General features: G+C 33.5%; 2 protein-coding genes across 2 annotated transcripts; both read right to left on the bottom strand.

The window, feature by feature from the left end:
• Positions 1–11,200: 11,200 nt before the first annotated feature.
• Positions 11,201–16,252, bottom strand: LOC109339859 (65-kDa microtubule-associated protein 1-like). Its single transcript, XM_019577387.1, has 10 exons — positions 16,144–16,252; positions 14,773–14,860; positions 14,487–14,690; positions 14,106–14,363; positions 13,788–14,003; positions 13,457–13,612; positions 13,064–13,375; positions 12,288–12,375; positions 11,856–12,004; positions 11,201–11,692 (listed from the first exon to the last, which is right to left on the bottom strand). The coding sequence occupies exons 2-10, from the start codon at positions 14,842–14,844 to the stop codon at positions 11,390–11,392; spliced, it is 1,758 nt and encodes a 585-aa protein (XP_019432932.1). The 5' UTR covers positions 14,845–14,860; positions 16,144–16,252; the 3' UTR covers positions 11,201–11,389.
• A 6,056-nt stretch (positions 16,253–22,308) lies between these two features.
• Positions 22,309–27,360, bottom strand: LOC109339858 (65-kDa microtubule-associated protein 1-like). Its single transcript, XM_019577386.1, has 10 exons — positions 27,252–27,360; positions 25,881–25,968; positions 25,595–25,798; positions 25,214–25,471; positions 24,896–25,111; positions 24,565–24,720; positions 24,172–24,483; positions 23,396–23,483; positions 22,964–23,112; positions 22,309–22,800 (listed from the first exon to the last, which is right to left on the bottom strand). The coding sequence occupies exons 2-10, from the start codon at positions 25,950–25,952 to the stop codon at positions 22,498–22,500; spliced, it is 1,758 nt and encodes a 585-aa protein (XP_019432931.1). The 5' UTR covers positions 25,953–25,968; positions 27,252–27,360; the 3' UTR covers positions 22,309–22,497.
• Between the last annotated feature and the right edge of the window lie 623 nt (positions 27,361–27,983).

The raw sequence follows: 27,983 nt of genomic DNA, 5'->3' as shown, positions 1-27,983 counted from the left end.
CTCTGAATTCCCTCAACCATAGATCCATGGCACAAGTTTATATGTCTTGTAAGTGAAAGGTTATGGTCTCTCTTCTGTAGGCCTCAGAACAGGCTTCATTCTACTTATGACTAGCACCCACCGAGTTATTTGTAGGTGTAATTGAGCATTATCTGAAATGTTCAGTATAGCTTTGTAACAAATGATTAATGGCCTCATGGCCCTTCATATGTCCTCCTCACTTCTAGTAGTAGCATTCACAGTTTGATACGAAGATCCCATCTCTATTATGATTAATCTCATATATAATATCTTATGTAATAAGAGCTTAAATTCTGGACATTCCTCTAAGGTGTGATCCACTTTGCCATACAACTCACAACTGGTTGAATCTTCATCTTCCACCAACCTTTCCACCATCCACGCTTGCATATCTCTTGAAAATCACCCTCGTGGGTGTTTTTACCTCATCTGCCTCCTAAACGAATGCTCTACCTTGAGCCTTATTTATAACATTCACACCCTGATTACCATGATTAGGTAATGGATTCCTATCTACATTTGGCACGGTAGGCTTGAAATGTAGTTGTTTTGCATTCATTAGGCTTTATACCTTACGCTTTAGAGCTCGATAGTGTTCAATAGAGTGACCAATGACCCCAGAGTGGTACTCGCAAGTAACATTTGGATTAATCCAGGCCCCAGGTGACTCAGGCATTGTTCCTATTATAGGGCTTATCATTCTCTCCCTTAAAAGATGAGTATATAGTTCTGCATAAGATATTGGTATGAGATCGAATTGTATGCCTATTATAGGGTTGTGTTTTGTTGTAATTTTGACGAGGTTGGCAGGGTTATGATTTTGACGGGGTTAGTAGGGTTGTGTTTGGTTATAGTTTGGGCGTGTTTGGTTGTTGTTATTGTGGGCTATGTAGTTGGATTGTGTGGAAGGTGCGACATTATATGGGGCCTAGTATTTGGAGTTTTGGGCTTTATATCCTTTCGGCTAAGTGAACACTGCAAGTGCTTCTCCCTCTTTCTTCTTCATAAAGTTGGATTTCTTCCTCGTACCTGACTTAGACTGATCTCCTACTAGCTTTCCACTTCTTATGCGCCCTTCTATTTTCTCCTCCACCTTAGTAAGTGCATTGAAGCTGGATGCAACAACTCCCACTAAGTAGTCATAATAAGGTTCCTTCAAAGTGTCCACAAAGATGGATAATTGTTCTTCTTCTTCCAATCTAGGCATGACCTGTCATGCCAAAGCTCTCCAGCGTTGGGTATATTCCTTAAAGCTCTCTTCTGGTTTCTTAACCATGCTCTGTGGTGAGCTTTAATCTTCCTGGCATACATATGCAAGTGACTTTTTGGGTAGGAAGTACCGTCGTACTTCTCAAACTCAGGAGTCTTAACTTTGGGTGGAAACACTACATCTGGCACTAGACACATCTCAAATGATTTTCTTTACATCAGGAAAGTTTGTTCTCTCAATAAACCTTTGTCTCTTTTTTATAAGCTCTAGCTCTACCTTCTCTTGGCTTGAGGAGTCATCCAGGGTACCCTTGTTTATCTTGGTTTCAGCCTGGTAGCTTGTGGACTTACCTTGAGGAGAAAGACCGCGAGTAGGATCTTTGTCTTGCTTGTCGTCTTCCTCGGGTGATTGTTGTTCCTCTTGATCCTCATTTGTATCTTCATACCTTATGATAACATACTTACGACGATTGGCCCCAATAACTGCCTTCTGACCCAACTTTTGTGTGGATTGTGATTATCTAGTGTCGGACGCAATGGTATCTTCTTCTGAGCTTCGAGCCTTTTGCATATCCTGGATGATTTTCATCATATAATTCATTTGCTCTTTGATTTCGGCAAGCTCAGACCTGTTACCAATACTACCGGATTCTTGGACTGCCATCAGCTTGGACTGCAGTCTAATGTGGTACGGATGCTTGGGACTAATGTTTGGACGATTCCTGAATAAAACAATGTTTTCTTGTTTAAATGAAGAAAACAATGATGCATCCAATAGTTTTTGTTTTTTAAATTCCTTTGCATTTGGAGGATCGGTATAGCAAGACGTTTTAACCCGCATTTGGTGACCATGAGGCATGCCTCCTTTGTTTTTTCTGCGTTGATGACAACTTTAAGTTTTGAATTATGGTTGCATCTACATTCGTTCTTTTAATGTGGGTTACTAACATTAAACATCTTTCCCTACACTTGGTAACTTGAAAGCATACTCTACAAGGCCTTATGCAGTTGATGGAAATCTATGAGAACACACAAAGTTTCGGACCTAGATTGCATCTAAATACAAGTTGTTATTATCTCTCTCAATATGATTTTTCTCTCTTTTTTCTTTTTTGTTGTTGTTGTGGTTCATTGCAAAAAAAAACGATCTTTGAATATTTGCGCGACAATGAATAAGATATTTGATAACAATAAGAAGCTTGGTAGCAATAAGGTGTTATTTTATTCATGGAAAAATAAGAAAAAAAATATTACAAGACTAGTGGTCTATATCTTGTAATCAAAATTCCCTATTTTCCAAAACCTTCCATCTTCTTAAGTCTATGGCTACTTCCTTGCAAGACTCGTAGACTGCTTTCATAACTGAGAGTAGTCCTGTCTCTAGATACTTCTTTAGTTCCCTCTTAGCATTGAAGAATGACCTTAGCAAATCATCAGTAAAGTCCCGAAGGCCATCAACCATAATTCTGCATATATTTTCCCATTGATATTTTTCTTCTTGGCTTTCTTGGAGTACTCTTTTCCAATTTTCTGACCATGCTTCTTGTTTGACTGTCACTTCATCATATGCTCTCTAGAGATCCCAGAACTGCCTCGAAAGATGATCCTCTCTATGACTTGTAGTTGTTATGGATTCATGGTGAATTTTTATGTATCTTCCAAGATTGCCTTGAGCAGGTCTTCCTTCTTCATTATCTCATCAAGTGCAAACTGATAATCTTTTAACCGTGCTAATGCCTCATTCTCATTTTGTTGACTTTCATGGAGGGATACTTGCAAATGTTCACACTTTGCCTCTATATCTCTTTTATCGGCTTATGCAGCATTGATAACATGATTTCGCGCTTTCATATGTCGACTGAAGTCAGCTAGTTGGTCATCTTTTTCTTGTACAGACTTGATCAGGCGATATTTGTCAAATTGAGAACACATCTGAGCATAATCCCTTTTCAGACTAGCTTCTTCCTTTCTTAATGCCACCATGGTCTTATTAAGCTTCTCTATGGTTAGCTCACACTTATCAATTTTGCATCGGGCTTCCTCTAGTTTTGCATCAGAGATTTTGAGCTGACTCTTTAATAATTCATTTTCTGAGGGACCAGCTGGTTCATGGGGTGGAGACATTAGCAGGATGGCTTCTCCTTTCCTCCTCTCACTACGCCACAACTTGTATTCTTCATTGTAGAAATCTTGATGCTCTCCTAACTCATTCTTTCCGTAGATGTGGATATCCTTTAATGCATTCCTTATTGTGTCCAGGGTTTCTTTGGTAGTTTCTTTGTCCTGGTACTAGATCATGAATCCTTACAACTGCTCCTGAGGGACTGGCATCATGCCCCCTTTCATATGTCCAAGTACTAAAGTCGGGGTGACACTAATGCATTCTTGTGATCCCATGAGCACCATATTGGGGTAGCTTCCGCATGAGTACATGATTTCATCCTACTTATTGTACATAGTGCATTTAGTCCCAAAATTTCTAGGGGTGACATCCTTGAATAGTGCCTCCCAATTGGATAGTTGCATAGGTTGGAGCTTTGTGTTTCTGAACCGACGAAAAGGATTTATGGTCCAATCTAGATATCGGTTATGCTTGAACCTTGTCACCATCCATACATAAAGCAGATGCACACAACATCTGATTTTAGGAATACCCTTTTTGAGACTTCTTTAAAAGGCGAGAAGAGTGTCTTCTAGCACAGCAGGAACTAGGTTGACTCTGAACTTTCTGAACTTAACTAGGACATCGATCGTGCATTGGACCACCATATCACTGAAAAAGGGGAAGAGGAGTCTGCCATAGATTACTAATGCAAATGTTGGTTTAAACAAATTCTAGTCTTCTTTCTCCACCACTTGATCAAGATGCTTTTTCATAAAACTCCACTTCAATCCATAACAAGGCCCTTGCTTAATGATGTGGGATGCAGCTGGACAAATATCTATCAATTCTTCAATGAGAAATTCAGTAATATTCTGTGTGCCAGTGAACAAATATACCTTAAGTCTGCTCTCTAGTGGGATGTCCAGAAGAATGTCATACTCTTCAATTGTTGGAGAAGCGTCTACATTTGGAAACTCAAAAATCCGCAGGGATGTATTCCAATATTTTGCCATAGCCCCGTAGTATAAAGCACCAACATCAATAGGAACGAGAAGGAGATCTGCCAATTTACCATACTCCATTGTCAACTGACTCATAACATCTTTAGGGACTTTGGTGAGGAGCTCCACCAAATGGCCTACATCAAAGGTCTGCAATTCGAACTTCGCTTTATTTTTTGTTGAGAGAGTGTTATTAGAACCCACGGTTTTAGAAATAGCCTCCATGTCCTGCTATAACAAAAAACCTTTAGCTGAAAAGGTGCTTGTTTATGATTAAAATTGTTTATATAACCAAAATGATGAATGAATATGAAATGATACATTCAATGATTTAAGATTAATGCAATGATATATGTAATGATTAATTAAATGTAATAATTTATGATATGGTTAATGCAATGATATATGTAATGATTAATATATGATATGAAATGGTGTAAATCTCTTTTTAGGGTGGTTGATCTTGTCTTGTGTGATAATGTAGTCCATTACAATATAAACTAAATATCATTTTAGGATAGATATTTATTATATTGTCAAAGTTTAGTCTAAGTTTTTTTTTTCAAAAACTGGACAAAACTTACCCTCGGGCTTGGGGTCTATCAATGAGAGTGATGATTATATTTTGGGGCATAACTCCAAATTTTTATAAAATTTATGTTATCTTTTATTTTGGGAAATGAAAAAACTAACCTTGGTTATGGAACCCTATTGTAGGTATGCAATTATAGTGCAATAGCAAAAATGATGGATTTTGTAATTATTTAGAATGTTAAATCTCATTTTATGCATGTATGAATGCAGAATGGGGTGGACATAATTTGCTTCCAGTGTGCTATACATGGTATACTTATATGATTTTGGATAGACTAAAAGTCACAACCGTATGACAATATATTAAGGTCTCATTAAAGTGGATTCGGTAAAGGTTCTAGACTTCTAGGTCACTAAATTGCCCCTAATCTCGAAAGAAAGGAGTCCCAATATCCTAGGTTAGAAACAAGAGGAGTCAAACCCCTCGAGCGTCTAACTCACGATACCAAGACAATTTGGATGGTCCATTATGCTAATACCAGGAGACAAGTCTAACACTGGTAAAGCACATGTCCATCTTATCTCAATCTTAATCTCTAACAACCCGGGTATAGGACGTATATGCATGTAACTCAAGTGTACTATAAGTGTGTGAGGAAGCGAAAAAATTCGAAACAAATAAATCTCCACCCCAAAGCAGCAAAAAATGGTGAGCATATACAATAATATTAAAGTGATAAATAAAACTTGTAAAAAAAAATTATTTCATAACTATTTTTTTATAGTTAATAATAATACACAAAGGAAAAAAAAGGTATTTAAATCATTCAATTGGCTACAACTGGGTCTGACTCTCTTAAAAAATGCCCCCAATAGAGTCGCCAACTGTCGCGCGTCGATTACGGATCGAGGAAGATATTAGCACCTCGTATGCCCATAATCAAACAGTACTATTGCCAATTGTATGATTTAAATACCCTTACTTTTTAAGTCTGACAAGGTTACTTGTTCCTACGTATCCCTAAACATTTTAGGAAATTAAGACTATGTAGTTCTAATTAATAAATTGGTTTGTTTGGAAAATAATTAACTCCTTAAAAAGGGTGAAGCAACATAAATTAATGTTCGTACCACATCCCATTTTAAAAAGGTTTGAAATAATTATAATATATTATTTGGTTTTATGTTATCAATTTAGGAATTAATCGAGTGAAAAGAAGCATTGTAACGCAACTGTTCAATGACGATATGAAAACAAGAAATATTACCATGACCTGCTTCCACCCTTTGATTAATCCCAAAAACAAAATTATACCTTTTCAGTTAAGATGTTAATTGGTAAACTGCCTATATGTTATGCTTATCAACTATACATGTTTTACCTTTATGTTATGCCTAAAATGCACAAATAACATGTATGATTAATGCATGAACATATAAAAATAGATGGCAAGTCTCATGTAAATGATATGATAGTTTTTAGACTTTGTGAGATTTGCATCTAGGTTTACCTAATCAAGACTCAATAACTAAGACACATCTAAGATTCTAGTATAGACATTAAACTCTTGAATCTTTGGCATGTTGATTTGTTGAGTTGTCTTTAAGCTTTCACTAAGTCATTTGTCTTCATCAAAATATAGGTAAGCATAAGTGCTCTCTTGACACATTGCACTTTCATCTACGTGTCAAGCAAGTACTGGTTGTTGCTTGGTGTATGCCACGTGGACATATGTGGTTTGCTAGAATGGAGGACGCACGGGTGTCACGGTGGACTTGGCTGTATTGGAACAGGGCAGAAGGAGTATTGATCTCGTGTGGTGGCGCGTATGAGCCGACGTTTACACCTTCGGATCGAATGGGGAGATCAGTGGGTGCACGGTCCTGACAATAAGCACGGCCGTAGGGAATAAACGTTGGGTAGGGGCGCCTCAATTCAGTGTGCACTCGTCTATGCTTGCAAGAGTAGACCTGCCCGCATGTCAAACACTGATTGACTCTGGTTTCTGGTCAACAGAAGCAATGTGATGAAGACCGATCCAGTGGCTTGTGGAACGGGTGCATGGTTCTTCCAATGGTGTTGCTCACACTGGATCAGAGCGAATTTCAACTCACCCTCTCCTTTTTCTCTCTATCTTTGTGCAAAATTTTTATTTTATTTCTTTTTATTAAAATACATTTTAAACTTGGTTTATTTATTAAATTATTTATATATTTGAATTAAATAACAAAAAAAATTGAATATTTTAAATTTATATTTTCAAAACTAAAAGTAAAAATTTGGACTTTAAATGAGATATTTAGAATATCTCATTTATTTTATTTATATTTTATAAAATTGAATTTAATAATAAAGTTTTATAAAAAAATATTTTTAATTATCTTTTAATTTAGTTTATAATAAAAATCGAAAAAATAAAAATAATAATAAAAAATATTTGTATCCCATTTTTTAGAAAAATGAGTGTGGTTTTTAGGGGCCCAATTTAACTTAATTTATTTATTATTTTCTGAAAATGATATATGTTTAAAGAAACTTATTTAAAACTAATTAATTTGAAATTTATTTATTTATCCTTCTTTAAAAATCAAATGTGTATTATTTAGGAAATCTCATTCTAATTATTTAAATCCCAAATAAATCCTGAAACTAAAAAATAAAAAAAATTATTTTGAAAAATATGTTGGGTTTTTTATGGGCCGGACAAAAATGGATATTCACACTAAAGAAGCTCGAGTTGGGTGGCAATCCAATTTTATAACCCTTCTCTTTAATTATTTGATTTATCATTTTAATATATGCTGTTAATGTTTTGTTGTAGATCATTTTGTGTTTTGCAGTTTTAAGAATGCTTGGTAGTTGAAAGATGAGTGCATACACCATACCCTTCTTGTGCATGTCTCTTAGCCTGGGGACAATCCAAACTTCCAGGGGGAGGATGAAGTAGGAGTAGTCGAATAGATATTGAGAATCTTGAGCATCAATTTGTGAAGTTTATCAAATTATTTTTGTCAAATATTTTCTCATTAGTTTATGTTATTTATCATTACTTTTTAGTTTAGTTTTAGCATGTTCAGTCTAGCTTTTTTGATAAACATTTGATAGTTGTGTGAAGCTTTATAACATCATTAAATATTTGTTTGAGTTTCACTGTTCAATGTCATGGATTTTGTTTACTTAGATTTAATGCATGACTCCAATTTCATAAGAAAAAATGTAGAATGGTGAAATGATTGGATTTAGGGATATTTGTGGTTATACTCATATTTGGCATTAAATGTTGAGTTCTTTTATAAACATGTGAGTTTCTTAAAATTTAGCATGAAGTTGTTTGAAATTAGGGAATGCATGACACAAGAGTTGTGTGAATTTAATGTTGTTATATATTTGAGTCATATGTTATTGTCTTATGTTGTTGGTTTTGCTTGAATCTTTGATTATCATTGTAGTGGAATACATGGAAGTCAAATAATTCCTAGGATAAATCACATAGTCGAGCAACCTACCAAATAGAATTATTCTTTATTAACCCAATTGAACCTTAAAAGCTTTATTGAATTAGACAGTTAAGCCACAAAAGAAAAATAATGAATACCTCAAATTATAATAAATAAGAGGTCATTTTTGTATGTTTTGGTGATATCCGTGTTGGGGAGAGAAAGTCAAGTGTTTGGAAAAGTGAAATGAAATCAAATGGGTTGTAAAAGTGTGAAAATTAAAAACCTCATAAGAAGAGGACCAAAAAATATGGTTGATGGTATGATAAGAAAATAAAAGTGAAATGGGAGTTGATTTTGATATACTTATGTACAACTAAGAAATTAGAATAGTGTGTTGAATTTACTCTCTTCACCTTTTAGAGGTTTCGTTTATCGAGAAAAAAATCATACTCTTTGAAGTTCAACTCCATTACAATCTTATTAAGACCTTAGTGATCTTTGGTATATATTTACTACAAATGATTGTTAAAACAATATCAAAATTAACTTCTGGTCAATTCAATATACAAAATGATAGAAACATATATTCATGAGAGATTGAAATATATATTCATGTGTATGCAATGAATTATTTTGTTCAAATTAAATGTAGATATTCATTTTGATGTATTTATTTTTTATTTATTTCAATATATTCATATATATGCAATGATTTATATAATTTATTCTTGTTTTTAATGTTTGATTTAGTTTGATCACCTAAAATATGATCTTAATTGTTGAGTGCGTTGTTGGAAATTACATGTTTGAGTCTAAACTAGAATAAATAATCCATTGGGTCTAATTCCTAGGAATAGAGTTAGATTGATTAGTGAAGATAACATCTAAGCTTATTAAATATAAATGATGATGTTAAATATAAATGGGTTGTTGATCTTCTCATTATAACACTAATGATGTTAAATATAAATGATGTTTATGAAATCAATGTATAGATATCTTTTATGAGTTAAATCATTTGGTAATTGAAATGTGAATAGCAAAATCTAATCCCAACACTTTTCTACACATTTAATATTTATTTTAGTTTCTAATTATTTAAGTCCAAACAAAACTACTTGTGAAAAATATCTTAGCATAACCATAATTATTGTCTAACAGCCTAATATCGCTCAAGTCCCTATGAATACAATAACTCTTCATACTTCTTAGTGACAACCTGATTCATTATTTCATTGACCGATTTTTCAGATAGCAAAGTTTACTCATAAATCATAAGCATACACTCTAGGATGGAGAAGAAAACCACAAACTTCAGTCTGAAATTAAGTTGCCTAGAGATATTCTACATTCTCTAGAAATAATTAGACTACAACAAGCATATGAGGAACTGGCCTTAGACTGGTTTGAGCTTGTAAATGAAATAGATAACCTGACTAAACTCTTAGGTAGTCAAAGAAGTTGGGACAATGAAGAAGGTATTGACTATTTTAGCCAAAATCTAACCATTGAGCAAGTGAAATCTAAAAATGTTTGATTTGTCTCTAAATGCTTTATGTTAGACATGATTCCAACTCTTCATTTATTACACCTGCTTCTAAATCATATTTTGTTATACTTGTTTGTGACTTATATGAAAAAATTGGAAATGTTATGTCCAAATGTATTTACAAAAGAGGAAGTCTTCACAGACTTAGCCAACTAACAAGGAACCCAAGAAAATATAGGTAACAAAATCTTTGACCTCTCCTTTTAACTTGTCTAACAAGTCATTATCTTCAGTCTTGCGCTCAATATCATCTTCTAGATCTGATAATTCCTTATCAATCTATACAATCATTGAACTTAATATGACTAGATCTAATAATTCCTTACCAATCTATGCTGACAATCAAATCATTTCTCGAGCATTAAATATGTCTCCCTACCATTTTCTCCGTCTTCTGAGCTAACTTCAGTAGTTAACGTGAGTCAGGACATAGCACAATACAATAATCTCATACGTTTGGAGGATGAAGATTAAGATATAAACACAATAAATTTTGTCTTGTGACCCCAGGATTATAGGCCTAGAAACAGTCTTTTCAGTTACGAGAATAAAACTAGGTGACCCCAATAAATGGGAGTCTCGTGCATTGAGTGCCTTTTTTTATAAAATGAAAGTATAGTTATAAAAACCGTACCGTATCGGCCGGTTCAACCGGTGAACCGGGCCCCTAACCGGTACAGTACAGGTGTTGAACCGGCCAAGTATCGAAATCGGTCAAAACCGGTGAACCGGCCGGTATGTTACTAAACCGGTTGATTTACACCCACATATTTTTTTTTAAAATAAAAAACTTAAAAACCCATTACAAGGTGACCCATCTTTCCATCTCTTATTCAACACTTCAAGGCACATGCTTCCAAAACATACTTAGATTACACATTTTGGTTCCTAACATTCGTGTATAATCTCAATTACATTTGTCTAAATTTATTTGTTTTATAGAGTGAGTTGTGAAGTTGTCAATTTATTTATATTTTGTGATTGTTAAGTAATACTTTTGGACTGATATATGTTTTTTAATTTAGACTTTGAATTTGTTAAACACTTAAAAGTTGTTTATTTATGTGAATTTTGAGTAGATTATAAATATGGATTATAAATTTGAGTATCTACCTATTTGGAATTTTTTTGTTATAAGTTTATATATATATAAATATAAGTAGGTATGTCCGGTTTAACCGGCATGTAGTTTAATTACTGAACCACTGGTTGAACCACTGTACCACTATACCACTATACCAGTACCCTGATCAGTTTGATAACTGGTACGGTTTTAACAACACTGAGTAAAAGAACAAAGTGATAGGGACCTTATTCTTCCAAATGCAAGACTACCATGAAAGAATTTCAAAGTTAAAGCAAACATGTATTAGAAAACCTCTATAATCTAAATAGCATATATAGCATTACACATCTCAGAACAATTCCTCTCCAGTTACTTATCACTAAAAGATTAGAGTCCTGCAGCATTAACTAGTAACATGAAAATGCTACAAAGATGAAATTATAGGGTTGAAAACACAGATCTCATTAGGGTGATGTTGGGACTGTTTCTGCACCAGAAACATGGGAAGTGGCATCTTCTTTTGACATCAACACAAAATCCAGGGGAGCAGATTGTCTAGTATTATCCCTTTTTCCATTTTTTGTGGAGGATCTGCTTCCATTTTGATGTGCATTCAAAGAGAGCCGCTTATTAGGTGTACCATTTGACCCTCCATTTACGCGAGGACCAGCAACCTTCTTGTTGCCAATTGGCCGAGCAGGACTGGATCTTGAACCAAAGACAGGTTCTGGCTCTGTATTTTGCTGCTCTTGATACTTTTTATGGTCCTGTGGAATTTAAAAAGCAAAGGTTATATAAACTAATTCAGTACAAGGATATGCAACCAACACAAATGAGCCAAGCTGACAGTCCACTTTTGCTAATTAATTCTCAAGTACTAAAATAAATCTGAAATACAGTCATCTTAATATTCTCATCAATGAAACTTACCCTCATCCTCCGTTTTTCCTCTACCCGTTCATGCCGAAGAATGGCATATTCATCTAACATAGCAAGAAGAGGAACACTATCATATGTGAATGATATGTCATGAGCTTCTTCCCAGGCACGTGTTTTAGCAACCAACGTATCAACCAAAGCTGCATTTTTTCCACCAAAAGGACCAAAATTAATTTTCTTTGGTACATGCATGACATGAGACAATTCAAATGCATCTATTTGATTTGTAATAGTTTCACCAACCCATACTGAAGAAAAAATCATGGTTATGCATGATGTTCATTTACCTCAATTTGAAAATAATAACTATTAGTTTTGGTTGAGTAAAAAATTTTAAGCTATCAGTGATGAGTTTTATGCTGATAGTGGATCAAACTAATAATAATAGTTTGTGATGGTTGTTTAGACTCATTCAACAGATACCTGGAATTTTGTTGACCAGTATCCGAGCTTTCTCGGCACGTTTGAGGTTTAAGTGTGCACCTCTGCTTGCATTATACCTATTATCATCCTGTTACAATGTAGTGCCAGAGGGTAAAGTTATAATCTACAAGAGTAACATTATCTACTTTTCAAGGAGACAGACAAGACATTTTCAATATCTTGTTAAATAGGAAAACAATAAAGGGAAAGCATGTGAACTAATTAAAAATTTAATACTAAACATGAATTAATTGTAAAACCAAAGAAGTTACATGAAAGATTATATGCAATTCTAGACTCAGACATCATGCCAGTAATTTGGTGTACACAAGATTATCATGATCAATTTCTATCTCTATCAGGACAAGACGAAATATACTATGCCACAGAGTATACCAGCTAAAAGATCACAGTACTTTAATAAATAAGCCAATAAACACAATACAGAGAGTAAGTGAAGCATATGAAGTATACAAGAGATAACAATGAAACTTCATTCTTGCAGATGCATTAGCATCAATTTTTTCACAAGTACCATCAGCATACGTCAAAAATGAATTTGATGCATTATATGATAAAGAATTCAGTGTACTCATTCTATCTAATATACTAGCTGAAGTTCTCACCTACATGATGTTAGTTTAAAGGATTACAGCTTTTATTAGCATCATCCTATATATGTCCCGATCAAAATAGTACTACAGCTCTACCATCAATCAAAGCTTTACACGTCTAACTAGAGAGAAACACAGAAAATGAAGAGAGCTTATAGGTACCCGATTATAGTCTTCAAGCCAACTCTCTTCTTCACATGCTGACATCCATTTCTCAACCTTGTCCAATATATCTTTTCGGCTTAAAGCTTCTTCTTTCGCTTTCGCTATCTGATTGTCCATGTCAGTCAGTAATTCAGTTGGTTCAATGTTTCCAGAATCAATCATTGACATAATTCTGTCTCGCGCTGCTTCTGGGTCTATTTCTATATGAGCATGGGCATATATCTCCTCCAGTTCTGCTTGCTTCTTCAAAGCAATTTCTTTCATCCTGCTGGCTTTCAGCTGATCAAGTCTTTCAACTTCCACTTCAGCCTTTGCAACATAGAGAGAACAATAATCAGTAAGCATCATTTATGGAGCATAAATCTGTAAAGTAAAGACAGTCATTGATACCTGCTCAATCAAATCCAGAGCAAGGGCCCCGGGAACAGTGACTTCATCCACAGAAGTTGACATATTACATGTAACATGGTCGAAAAGTCTCCTTTCCTCTAGAGGAGTGTCCATTAGATTCCACAGATCAATTAACTGAGAAGCTAACTCTTGGAGCTGTGGGATATGTCAAAGTCAAACAAATTATACCGTAGATTAATAGTTAATCACAATCGAAGACACCAAGTGTGCAGGTGATACCATTACTTCGGAGCTACCATAGTGTAAGTAACAGAGGCTGGAAAAAAGAAATAAAAAAACAGAACTAACATATAGTTATTCAATGCATTACCTTGTGCAGCCTCTGTTGCTTATCTTCTTTCAGTGTTAAGACTGTCTTAGCCAGCCTAGCTAGGGTGCCGTTGCTTATGCTTTTGGAATGAACATCCTTAAAATCGTCTAAGCTTGGATGAACCTCAGTCACAGTACTATAGAAGTCCATGCCAAGGACAGCACAAAGATCATGCACGGTACTTACAAGTTCAAGAACCTTGTGCAACCTCTCACTCTACGAGACAAAGCAAAGTATTGAACTCAATGTGTTGGTTAGTAGATCAAATGAAGTTTTCAAACTTGTTAGAAACATTATCAGAGGGTCTAGCAAAGTTACCTTTTCCTTTTGAAGTTCTTGAAGTTGGGACTGATATTCATCTAACTTCTCCAGGGTCAGGTCAGACTCATCAACTGCATACGTTCCTGTCTGATCATTAGGACTGAAGTCCCCAGCTATCTCTCCACAAATTTTTTGGATTTGTGATTGTACATCTGAAAACTCCTTTATTCTTTCCTCCTTTTGTTTCCATAACTGTTCCAGTATCGGTGCTATAGCTTCAAGCTGTTCCTTGATTGTGCCTGAAGTTTTTTCGGGCTGCAAAGGAACCAAATATGCATAGGAAATTAGTTTAACACATCAATTTTATATGCATCAGAAAGTTATGTTCGCAGTTGTTGGTTGTTTCCAATAAAAGGACAAATTTAATTAGTTACTAACAATTCCAGCAAAGCTCTTTTCTCCAAGAGCCGATAGAAGACTAGAAAGCTCAAGTTTAGCATCAGACAAGGATTGAAGTAACTGTGCTCTTGACTTAGCAGCCTGCTCAACTTTTTTCTTGTACACATCCAAACACTCTTGATCTATCTCAAGTAGCATCTTGTCCCGTTCCTCATCACTCTCACCAACCTCGTCCCATATTTCCTATAGAAAATAAAGATATCCTCACTTTGCTGTAGAACACGCACATCTATAATAACACGGATGAAAAGTTTAATATATTTACCTGCAGCTTATTTAACAAGGAACCACATGTGTTTTCACCAAGCGGGGGATGTTGAGCATCCGTTGCTGCCATTGTAGTTCCAGTACAACTTAAACAGCAAAAAAAAAAAATTATGTGAAATTCTTAAATTCTTATCTCCTACCCGTACCATAGAAAAACAAAAACATCTTCTAGGAAGAAAAAACTAGCAACCAGAAATCCAAAAATTCATGAATATACCACTAGACAACAACAATAACAACCACGCCTTTATCTCACTAGGTGGGATCGGCTACATAGATCAAACGACGTCAGAATGCTATATCATAAATCATGTTCATTGACAATGACAAAGCATTGATCTCTTAGTCAGTCTCCAAAATAATAATATGAGCATACATGAATATACCACTAGACCAAACCAAAATAATAAAAATATGAGCATATATGATAATTGTATAAATACCCTCCAAAAGTAAAGGAGAAAAACAAAAGAGCATTTGACAAATCCTATTCCAGGGACAGAAAACTAGTAAAAGGAAAAGGCTATGAATATGGAAAACTATAACAGAAAGAATATGGGAAACTAAAACAGAACACAATGGAGATATGGAATTAGATAAAGCACATTGAATATAACACAATATATTCCGAATAGATGCAATTAGGAGTTCAAATAAGGTCCTGACGAAATAATGAAAGACAGATAAACCAAAAAGTCAAATTTATTTTTTAAAATAAGGTTAAGAACCCCAAAAAAATTGGAAAAGGAAACCCACTTCTCAAGCTGCAAAATTTCACACATTAAGTTCTCCAACAGTCAAGAACCAAAAAATAAAACACTTACTTTCAAATGCAAATTGATTAAGAAGGATCACAGTCAATAAGCTACTGAAAAAAGAGCATAAAGTCAATTCTTCCTTCGCACTAAATCAAGACCCTTACTAACAACTAACAACTGCCAAGAAATAAAGGGGGAAACCCTTATTTTTTTTGGGTACTAGCAAGTATCCCCTCACCCAATGGGTGATGAATTAATACCTTTCAGGGTGTGTGGCTACCCGTCCCGACAAATGTAGCTCCCAGAAATCAAACATTTGACCCTTTTGGTCTTTCTGGATCAAGCAGAGTCTTATATCACTAGACCAATGTTATACTAGTGCAAAGCTAGTGTAGTTCACACAATTAATGACGACCCAAAAAAAAGGAAATGAGTTAAACTAATATAGAGAAGTACAATGCAAAATCCAGAAGCATAAAGTTGAGAACTTGCATTGAGAAAGTTATAGTAGGGAAACAAGAACAATGCATAATCCAGCACATGAAGAAGAGAATGAGGTGCACATTGTTGATGTTGTGAGAACAGAAGCAAAAAGAGGTTGAAATGCTTACCCAGATCGTGTTATTGTAAGGTTTTAGAGGTTCTGTGGTTTCAGATCTAAGTCACAGAGAAAGAGAGTGTTTGTGTTTCTTTGTTAGTGAGAGAGAGAGAGAGAGTGAGTGTTGTAAATAGAATCTATCAGCAAAGGACATGAGAGCAAGGTTATATGTAGAAGAATTTGTTGTCACCAAACAAAAGTATGTCCTCCAAGCAATCAAAACATGTTATATTTAAAAAAAATTAAATAATAGTAACTTTTTTTATTTTTGGTTTATTATGACTAGTTTGTACAAGCACTTCGTGCCTGCCGACGAATATTGTGTGATACTACATATTCAATTTTTATATATTATATATTTAAGGTGAGACATATGGTTAATTAATGTATTGATGGTAGTTGCTTAGGATTATATAGTTTTTTGTAAAAATTAAATAATGTTAAGAGTAATATAGGAAATGAAAATTACATCATGAAGGAAATTATTTCAAATTGTTTTGGCTTTATATATAGTATAGATTAGTTCAAGATAGATTTAGGGACGCTTAAAGAGACCAGATGAATTTCCAGTTACTTGATGTGCCAATGTCTGTCTTTTGACTATAACAAATTGCGCTCTTTTTCATGGTTAATTACGGAAATGACACTGTCTCAATCTGTTTTATTAAATGAGTAAATCATGGTTGTTAATGACTTTACTGCAATTATTAAATTGAAACAACCAATCTTATGAGAGTTTATCATAGCTATTAATGACTTACTGATTTTGTTGACTTGACTAGTTGTTTGAATCCGAACAACTCGAGTCACGGTTACTATCATATTAATAGAGCCGTTTAATGTTTATTAATTAAATGGCCGGTTATTAAGATTATAAAATAAATATTATAAGTGAATATATGATTTAGTTAGGAAAATAATAAAATATGCAATTCATATAATAATTTAAGATTGTAGGTAACCTACTAATAAATGGTGGTATTTATGTACCCAAAAAATGGTCGTATTTAAATTGAAGGAACCGGCGTTTGATTCCTATCTATCCCACTTAACTCAATTATTTTGGAGTTCTTCCAACCAATTCTTGACGTCCAATACCTAGGGATAACAAATTTACATGTCATGTATGTATCCGCAAAAGTTTTTGTAATGGTTGAGGTGTTAAAATGAGCCGGTCTAATCAGGTCAGCCTACAAAAACTCAAAAAATTGATAGAGTTTAAGTATTATATTAAGTATTTTTTTATTGAATCTAATCTTTTTAATCCGGATCAGATGGATTTTATTAAAACCAAATTTAGACTGGGCTTATCTATGTGAGTTTGGGCTACCCATTTTTATATTATTTTTTCGGACCTTCGGCATGATATTAAGCCTTAGTTGAAAATAATTTTATGGGAAAAGTTCACATAATCTTTTTAAACTTTATGTGTTTTGTAAGTAAATATCGTAAACTATTTTTTCTTCCTAATTATTCAACTTTAACTATTGATCCCTACATACAATTTTAAATTACTAACAATGAAATTGAAATTAACACATTATAAAAAAATATAATTTGTACCAAATACCCTCTCTTTTGAGATAGGTTGTACAGTTACTAAACAAATAAATAAATATAAGTCATAAACAATTATTTAATAACTATTATTAAAAAAACATAATCCATACATATATTCTCTCTTTTGAGATGAGTTGCACAATTACTCAACAATGAAGAACACATGTTATTAAGAAAAAAAGAGCAAATATAAATGTACTGTTACAAAGCCTCTTTAGAAATAGTGGAGTAGAGTGTAGCCCTAGAATCATAGTAGAAGAGTGCAGTAACTAGATAAAAAGAGGGCAATTTATTGGTAGTGAAGGGCAATTTACTTGTTAATTCCAATTTCATTCTTATTAATTTAAAATTATATGCATGTAGGAACCAATTTTCACTGGATCAGAGCGAATTTCAACTCACCCTCTCCTTTTTCTCTCTATCTTTGTGCAAAATTTTTATTTTATTTCTTTTTATTAAAATACATTTTAAACTTGGTTTATTTATTAAATTATTTATATATTTGAATTAAATAACAAAAAAAATTGAATATTTTAAATTTATATTTTCAAAACTAAAAGTAAAAATTTGGACTTTAAATGAGATATTTAGAATATCTCATTTATTTTATTTATATTTTATAAAATTGAATTTAATAATAAAGTTTTATAAAAAAATATTTTTAATTATCTTTTAATTTAGTTTATAATAAAAATCGAAAAAATAAAAATAATAATAAAAAATATTTGTATCCCATTTTTTAGAAAAATGAGTGTGGTTTTTAGGGGCCCAATTTAACTTAATTTATTTATTATTTTCTGAAAATGATATATGTTTAAAGAAACTTATTTAAAACTAATTAATTTGAAATTTATTTATTTATCCTTCTTTAAAAATCAAATGTGTATTATTTAGGAAATCTCATTCTAATTATTTAAATCCCAAATAAATCCTGAAACTAAAAAATAAAAAAAATTATTTTGAAAAATATGTTGGGTTTTTTATGGGCCGGACAAAAATGGATATTCACACTAAAGAAGCTCGAGTTGGGTGGCAATCCAATTTTATAACCCTTCTCTTTAATTATTTGATTTATCATTTTAATATATGCTGTTAATGTTTTGTTGTAGATCATTTTGTGTTTTGCAGTTTTAAGAATGCTTGGTAGTTGAAAGATGAGTGCATACACCATACCCTTCTTGTGCATGTCTCTTAGCCTGGGGACAATCCAAACTTCCAGGGGGAGGATGAAGTAGGAGTAGTCGAATAGATATTGAGAATCTTGAGCATCAATTTGTGAAGTTTATCAAATTATTTTTGTCAAATATTTTCTCATTAGTTTATGTTATTTATCATTACTTTTTAGTTTAGTTTTAGCATGTTCAGTCTAGCTTTTTTGATAAACATTTGATAGTTGTGTGAAGCTTTATAACATCATTAAATATTTGTTTGAGTTTCACTGTTCAATGTCATGGATTTTGTTTACTTAGATTTAATGCATGACTCCAATTTCATAAGAAAAAATGTAGAATGGTGAAATGATTGGATTTAGGGATATTTGTGGTTATACTCATATTTGGCATTAAATGTTGAGTTCTTTTATAAACATGTGAGTTTCTTAAAATTTAGCATGAAGTTGTTTGAAATTAGGGAATGCATGACACAAGAGTTGTGTGAATTTAATGTTGTTATATATTTGAGTCATATGTTATTGTCTTATGTTGTTGGTTTTGCTTGAATCTTTGATTATCATTGTAGTGGAATACATGGAAGTCAAATAATTCCTAGGATAAATCACATAGTCGAGCAACCTACCAAATAGAATTATTCTTTATTAACCCAATTGAACCTTAAAAGCTTTATTGAATTAGACAGTTAAGCCACAAAAGAAAAATAATGAATACCTCAAATTATAATAAATAAGAGGTCATTTTTGTATGTTTTGGTGATATCCGTGTTGGGGAGAGAAAGTCAAGTGTTTGGAAAAGTGAAATGAAATCAAATGGGTTGTAAAAGTGTGAAAATTAAAAACCTCATAAGAAGAGGACCAAAAAATATGGTTGATGGTATGATAAGAAAATAAAAGTGAAATGGGAGTTGATTTTGATATACTTATGTACAACTAAGAAATTAGAATAGTGTGTTGAATTTACTCTCTTCACCTTTTAGAGGTTTCGTTTATCGAGAAAAAAATCATACTCTTTGAAGTTCAACTCCATTACAATCTTATTAAGACCTTAGTGATCTTTGGTATATATTTACTACAAATGATTGTTAAAACAATATCAAAATTAACTTCTGGTCAATTCAATATACAAAATGATAGAAACATATATTCATGAGAGATTGAAATATATATTCATGTGTATGCAATGAATTATTTTGTTCAAATTAAATGTAGATATTCATTTTGATGTATTTATTTTTTATTTATTTCAATATATTCATATATATGCAATGATTTATATAATTTATTCTTGTTTTTAATGTTTGATTTAGTTTGATCACCTAAAATATGATCTTAATTGTTGAGTGCGTTGTTGGAAATTACATGTTTGAGTCTAAACTAGAATAAATAATCCATTGGGTCTAATTCCTAGGAATAGAGTTAGATTGATTAGTGAAGATAACATCTAAGCTTATTAAATATAAATGATGATGTTAAATATAAATGGGTTGTTGATCTTCTCATTATAACACTAATGATGTTAAATATAAATGATGTTTATGAAATCAATGTATAGATATCTTTTATGAGTTAAATCATTTGGTAATTGAAATGTGAATAGCAAAATCTAATCCCAACACTTTTCTACACATTTAATATTTATTTTAGTTTCTAATTATTTAAGTCCAAACAAAACTACTTGTGAAAAATATCTTAGCATAACCATAATTATTGTCTAACAGCCTAATATCGCTCAAGTCCCTATGAATACAATAACTCTTCATACTTCTTAGTGACAACCTGATTCATTATTTCATTGACCGATTTTTCAGATAGCAAAGTTTACTCATAAATCATAAGCATACACTCTAGGATGGAGAAGAAAACCACAAACTTCAGTCTGAAATTAAGTTGCCTAGAGATATTCTACATTCTCTAGAAATAATTAGACTACAACAAGCATATGAGGAACTGGCCTTAGACTGGTTTGAGCTTGTAAATGAAATAGATAACCTGACTAAACTCTTAGGTAGTCAAAGAAGTTGGGACAATGAAGAAGGTATTGACTATTTTAGCCAAAATCTAACCATTGAGCAAGTGAAATCTAAAAATGTTTGATTTGTCTCTAAATGCTTTATGTTAGACATGATTCCAACTCTTCATTTATTACACCTGCTTCTAAATCATATTTTGTTATACTTGTTTGTGACTTATATGAAAAAATTGGAAATGTTATGTCCAAATGTATTTACAAAAGAGGAAGTCTTCACAGACTTAGCCAACTAACAAGGAACCCAAGAAAATATAGGTAACAAAATCTTTGACCTCTCCTTTTAACTTGTCTAACAAGTCATTATCTTCAGTCTTGCGCTCAATATCATCTTCTAGATCTGATAATTCCTTATCAATCTATACAATCATTGAACTTAATATGACTAGATCTAATAATTCCTTACCAATCTATGCTGACAATCAAATCATTTCTCGAGCATTAAATATGTCTCCCTACCATTTTCTCCGTCTTCTGAGCTAACTTCAGTAGTTAACGTGAGTCAGGACATAGCACAATACAATAATCTCATACGTTTGGAGGATGAAGATTAAGATATAAACACAATAAATTTTGTCTTGTGACCCCAGGATTATAGGCCTAGAAACAGTCTTTTCAGTTACGAGAATAAAACTAGGTGACCCCAATAAATGGGAGTCTCGTGCATTGAGTGCCTTTTTTTATAAAATGAAAGTATAGTTATAAAAACCGTACCGTATCGGCCGGTTCAACCGGTGAACCGGGCCCCTAACCGGTACAGTACAGGTGTTGAACCGGCCAAGTATCGAAATCGGTCAAAACCGGTGAACCGGCCGGTATGTTACTAAACCGGTTGATTTACACCCACATATTTTTTTTTAAAATAAAAAACTTAAAAACCCATTACAAGGTGACCCATCTTTCCATCTCTTATTCAACACTTCAAGGCACATGCTTCCAAAACATACTTAGATTACACATTTTGGTTCCTAACATTCGTGTATAATCTCAATTACATTTGTCTAAATTTATTTGTTTTATAGAGTGAGTTGTGAAGTTGTCAATTTATTTATATTTTGTGATTGTTAAGTAATACTTTTGGACTGATATATGTTTTTTAATTTAGACTTTGAATTTGTTAAACACTTAAAAGTTGTTTATTTATGTGAATTTTGAGTAGATTATAAATATGGATTATAAATTTGAGTATCTACCTATTTGGAATTTTTTTGTTATAAGTTTATATATATATAAATATAAGTAGGTATGTCCGGTTTAACCGGCATGTAGTTTAATTACTGAACCACTGGTTGAACCACTGTACCACTATACCACTATACCAGTACCCTGATCAGTTTGATAACTGGTACGGTTTTAACAACACTGAGTAAAAGAACAAAGTGATAGGGACCTTATTCTTCCAAATGCAAGACTACCATGAAAGAATTTCAAAGTTAAAGCAAACATGTATTAGAAAACCTCTATAATCTAAATAGCATATATAGCATTACACATCTCAGAACAATTCCTCTCCAGTTACTTATCACTAAAAGATTAGAGTCCTGCAGCATTAACTAGTAACATGAAAATGCTACAAAGATGAAATTATAGGGTTGAAAACACAGATCTCATTAGGGTGATGTTGGGACTGTTTCTGCACCAGAAACATGGGAAGTGGCATCTTCTTTTGACATCAACACAAAATCCAGGGGAGCAGATTGTCTAGTATTATCCCTTTTTCCATTTTTTGTGGAGGATCTGCTTCCATTTTGATGTGCATTCAAAGAGAGCCGCTTATTAGGTGTACCATTTGACCCTCCATTTACGCGAGGACCAGCAACCTTCTTGTTGCCAATTGGCCGAGCAGGACTGGATCTTGAACCAAAGACAGGTTCTGGCTCTGTATTTTGCTGCTCTTGATACTTTTTATGGTCCTGTGGAATTTAAAAAGCAAAGGTTATATAAACTAATTCAGTACAAGGATATGCAACCAACACAAATGAGCCAAGCTGACAGTCCACTTTTGCTAATTAATTCTCAAGTACTAAAATAAATCTGAAATACAGTCATCTTAATATTCTCATCAATGAAACTTACCCTCATCCTCCGTTTTTCCTCTACCCGTTCATGCCGAAGAATGGCATATTCATCTAACATAGCAAGAAGAGGAACACTATCATATGTGAATGATATGTCATGAGCTTCTTCCCAGGCACGTGTTTTAGCAACCAACGTATCAACCAAAGCTGCATTTTTTCCACCAAAAGGACCAAAATTAATTTTCTTTGGTACATGCATGACATGAGACAATTCAAATGCATCTATTTGATTTGTAATAGTTTCACCAACCCATACTGAAGAAAAAATCATGGTTATGCATGATGTTCATTTACCTCAATTTGAAAATAATAACTATTAGTTTTGGTTGAGTAAAAAATTTTAAGCTATCAGTGATGAGTTTTATGCTGATAGTGGATCAAACTAATAATAATAGTTTGTGATGGTTGTTTAGACTCATTCAACAGATACCTGGAATTTTGTTGACCAGTATCCGAGCTTTCTCGGCACGTTTGAGGTTTAAGTGTGCACCTCTGCTTGCATTATACCTATTATCATCCTGTTACAATGTAGTGCCAGAGGGTAAAGTTATAATCTACAAGAGTAACATTATCTACTTTTCAAGGAGACAGACAAGACATTTTCAATATCTTGTTAAATAGGAAAACAATAAAGGGAAAGCATGTGAACTAATTAAAAATTTAATACTAAACATGAATTAATTGTAAAACCAAAGAAGTTACATGAAAGATTATATGCAATTCTAGACTCAGACATCATGCCAGTAATTTGGTGTACACAAGATTATCATGATCAATTTCTATCTCTATCAGGACAAGACGAAATATACTATGCCACAGAGTATACCAGCTAAAAGATCACAGTACTTTAATAAATAAGCCAATAAACACAATACAGAGAGTAAGTGAAGCATATGAAGTATACAAGAGATAACAATGAAACTTCATTCTTGCAGATGCATTAGCATCAATTTTTTCACAAGTACCATCAGCATACGTCAAAAATGAATTTGATGCATTATATGATAAAGAATTCAGTGTACTCATTCTATCTAATATACTAGCTGAAGTTCTCACCTACATGATGTTAGTTTAAAGGATTACAGCTTTTATTAGCATCATCCTATATATGTCCCGATCAAAATAGTACTACAGCTCTACCATCAATCAAAGCTTTACACGTCTAACTAGAGAGAAACACAGAAAATGAAGAGAGCTTATAGGTACCCGATTATAGTCTTCAAGCCAACTCTCTTCTTCACATGCTGACATCCATTTCTCAACCTTGTCCAATATATCTTTTCGGCTTAAAGCTTCTTCTTTCGCTTTCGCTATCTGATTGTCCATGTCAGTCAGTAATTCAGTTGGTTCAATGTTTCCAGAATCAATCATTGACATAATTCTGTCTCGCGCTGCTTCTGGGTCTATTTCTATATGAGCATGGGCATATATCTCCTCCAGTTCTGCTTGCTTCTTCAAAGCAATTTCTTTCATCCTGCTGGCTTTCAGCTGATCAAGTCTTTCAACTTCCACTTCAGCCTTTGCAACATAGAGAGAACAATAATCAGTAAGCATCATTTATGGAGCATAAATCTGTAAAGTAAAGACAGTCATTGATACCTGCTCAATCAAATCCAGAGCAAGGGCCCCGGGAACAGTGACTTCATCCACAGAAGTTGACATATTACATGTAACATGGTCGAAAAGTCTCCTTTCCTCTAGAGGAGTGTCCATTAGATTCCACAGATCAATTAACTGAGAAGCTAACTCTTGGAGCTGTGGGATATGTCAAAGTCAAACAAATTATACCGTAGATTAATAGTTAATCACAATCGAAGACACCAAGTGTGCAGGTGATACCATTACTTCGGAGCTACCATAGTGTAAGTAACAGAGGCTGGAAAAAAGAAATAAAAAAACAGAACTAACATATAGTTATTCAATGCATTACCTTGTGCAGCCTCTGTTGCTTATCTTCTTTCAGTGTTAAGACTGTCTTAGCCAGCCTAGCTAGGGTGCCGTTGCTTATGCTTTTGGAATGAACATCCTTAAAATCGTCTAAGCTTGGATGAACCTCAGTCACAGTACTATAGAAGTCCATGCCAAGGACAGCACAAAGATCATGCACGGTACTTACAAGTTCAAGAACCTTGTGCAACCTCTCACTCTACGAGACAAAGCAAAGTATTGAACTCAATGTGTTGGTTAGTAGATCAAATGAAGTTTTCAAACTTGTTAGAAACATTATCAGAGGGTCTAGCAAAGTTACCTTTTCCTTTTGAAGTTCTTGAAGTTGGGACTGATATTCATCTAACTTCTCCAGGGTCAGGTCAGACTCATCAACTGCATACGTTCCTGTCTGATCATTAGGACTGAAGTCCCCAGCTATCTCTCCACAAATTTTTTGGATTTGTGATTGTACATCTGAAAACTCCTTTATTCTTTCCTCCTTTTGTTTCCATAACTGTTCCAGTATCGGTGCTATAGCTTCAAGCTGTTCCTTGATTGTGCCTGAAGTTTTTTCGGGCTGCAAAGGAACCAAATATGCATAGGAAATTAGTTTAACACATCAATTTTATATGCATCAGAAAGTTATGTTCGCAGTTGTTGGTTGTTTCCAATAAAAGGACAAATTTAATTAGTTACTAACAATTCCAGCAAAGCTCTTTTCTCCAAGAGCCGATAGAAGACTAGAAAGCTCAAGTTTAGCATCAGACAAGGATTGAAGTAACTGTGCTCTTGACTTAGCAGCCTGCTCAACTTTTTTCTTGTACACATCCAAACACTCTTGATCTATCTCAAGTAGCATCTTGTCCCGTTCCTCATCACTCTCACCAACCTCGTCCCATATTTCCTATAGAAAATAAAGATATCCTCACTTTGCTGTAGAACACGCACATCTATAATAACACGGATGAAAAGTTTAATATATTTACCTGCAGCTTATTTAACAAGGAACCACATGTGTTTTCACCAAGCGGGGGATGTTGAGCATCCGTTGCTGCCATTGTAGTTCCAGTACAACTTAAACAGCAAAAAAAAAAAATTATGTGAAATTCTTAAATTCTTATCTCCTACCCGTACCATAGAAAAACAAAAACATCTTCTAGGAAGAAAAAACTAGCAACCAGAAATCCAAAAATTCATGAATATACCACTAGACAACAACAATAACAACCACGCCTTTATCTCACTAGGTGGGATCGGCTACATAGATCAAACGACGTCAGAATGCTATATCATAAATCATGTTCATTGACAATGACAAAGCATTGATCTCTTAGTCAGTCTCCAAAATAATAATATGAGCATACATGAATATACCACTAGACCAAACCAAAATAATAAAAATATGAGCATATATGATAATTGTATAAATACCCTCCAAAAGTAAAGGAGAAAAACAAAAGAGCATTTGACAAATCCTATTCCAGGGACAGAAAACTAGTAAAAGGAAAAGGCTATGAATATGGAAAACTATAACAGAAAGAATATGGGAAACTAAAACAGAACACAATGGAGATATGGAATTAGATAAAGCACATTGAATATAACACAATATATTCCGAATAGATGCAATTAGGAGTTCAAATAAGGTCCTGACGAAATAATGAAAGACAGATAAACCAAAAAGTCAAATTTATTTTTTAAAATAAGGTTAAGAACCCCAAAAAAATTGGAAAAGGAAACCCACTTCTCAAGCTGCAAAATTTCACACATTAAGTTCTCCAACAGTCAAGAACCAAAAAATAAAACACTTACTTTCAAATGCAAATTGATTAAGAAGGATCACAGTCAATAAGCTACTGAAAAAAGAGCATAAAGTCAATTCTTCCTTCGCACTAAATCAAGACCCTTACTAACAACTAACAACTGCCAAGAAATAAAGGGGGAAACCCTTATTTTTTTTGGGTACTAGCAAGTATCCCCTCACCCAATGGGTGATGAATTAATACCTTTCAGGGTGTGTGGCTACCCGTCCCGACAAATGTAGCTCCCAGAAATCAAACATTTGACCCTTTTGGTCTTTCTGGATCAAGCAGAGTCTTATATCACTAGACCAATGTTATACTAGTGCAAAGCTAGTGTAGTTCACACAATTAATGACGACCCAAAAAAAAGGAAATGAGTTAAACTAATATAGAGAAGTACAATGCAAAATCCAGAAGCATAAAGTTGAGAACTTGCATTGAGAAAGTTATAGTAGGGAAACAAGAACAATGCATAATCCAGCACATGAAGAAGAGAATGAGGTGCACATTGTTGATGTTGTGAGAACAGAAGCAAAAAGAGGTTGAAATGCTTACCCAGATCGTGTTATTGTAAGGTTTTAGAGGTTCTGTGGTTTCAGATCTAAGTCACAGAGAAAGAGAGTGTTTGTGTTTCTTTGTTAGTGAGAGAGAGAGAGAGAGTGAGTGTTGTAAATAGAATCTATCAGCAAAGGACATGAGAGCAAGGTTATATGTAGAAGAATTTGTTGTCACCAAACAAAAGTATGTCCTCCAAGCAATCAAAACATGTTATATTTAAAAAAAATTAAATAATAGTAACTTTTTTTATTTTTGGTTTATTATGACTAGTTTGTACAAGCACTTCGTGCCTGCCGACGAATATTGTGTGATACTACATATTCAATTTTTATATATTATATATTTAAGGTGAGACATATGGTTAATTAATGTATTGATGGTAGTTGCTTAGGATTATATAGTTTTTTGTAAAAATTAAATAATGTTAAGAGTAATATAGGAAATGAAAATTACATCATGAAGGAAATTATTTCAAATTGTTTTGGCTTTATATATAGTATAGATTAGTTCAAGATAGATTTAGGGACGCTTAAAGAGACCAGATGAATTTCCAGTTACTTGATGTGCCAATGTCTGTCTTTTGACTATAACAAATTGCGCTCTTTTTCATGGTTAATTACGGAAATGACACTGTCTCAATCTGTTTTATTAAATGAGTAAATCATGGTTGTTAATGACTTTACTGCAATTATTAAATTGAAACAACCAATCTTATGAGAGTTTATCATA

This window comes from Lupinus angustifolius, unplaced genomic scaffold (assembly GCF_001865875.1).
Source record: "Lupinus angustifolius cultivar Tanjil unplaced genomic scaffold, LupAngTanjil_v1.0 Scaffold_116_16, whole genome shotgun sequence".
NCBI lineage: Eukaryota > Viridiplantae > Streptophyta > Magnoliopsida > Fabales > Fabaceae > Lupinus > Lupinus angustifolius.
Note: the sequence above shows the minus strand (reverse complement) of the source record. Positions and strands in the feature narration are given on the sequence as shown.

Coding starts and splice junctions, on each gene's coding strand:
- LOC109339859 (XM_019577387.1), bottom strand. CDS start 14,844: ATGGCAGCAACGGATGCTCAACATCCCCCGCTTGGTGAAAACACATGT. Junction 13,613..13,787: donor AGCAACAGAGGCTGCACAAG/GTAATGCATTGA, acceptor CATATCCCACAG/CTCCAAGAGTTAGCTTCTCA. Junction 12,005..12,287: donor ACTGGTCAACAAAATTCCAG/GTATCTGTTGAA, acceptor GAAAAAATGCAG/CTTTGGTTGATACGTTGGTT.
- LOC109339858 (XM_019577386.1), bottom strand. CDS start 25,952: ATGGCAGCAACGGATGCTCAACATCCCCCGCTTGGTGAAAACACATGT. Junction 24,484..24,564: donor CTCTGGATTTGATTGAGCAG/GTATCAATGACT, acceptor TATGTTGCAAAG/GCTGAAGTGGAAGTTGAAAG. Junction 23,113..23,395: donor ACTGGTCAACAAAATTCCAG/GTATCTGTTGAA, acceptor GAAAAAATGCAG/CTTTGGTTGATACGTTGGTT.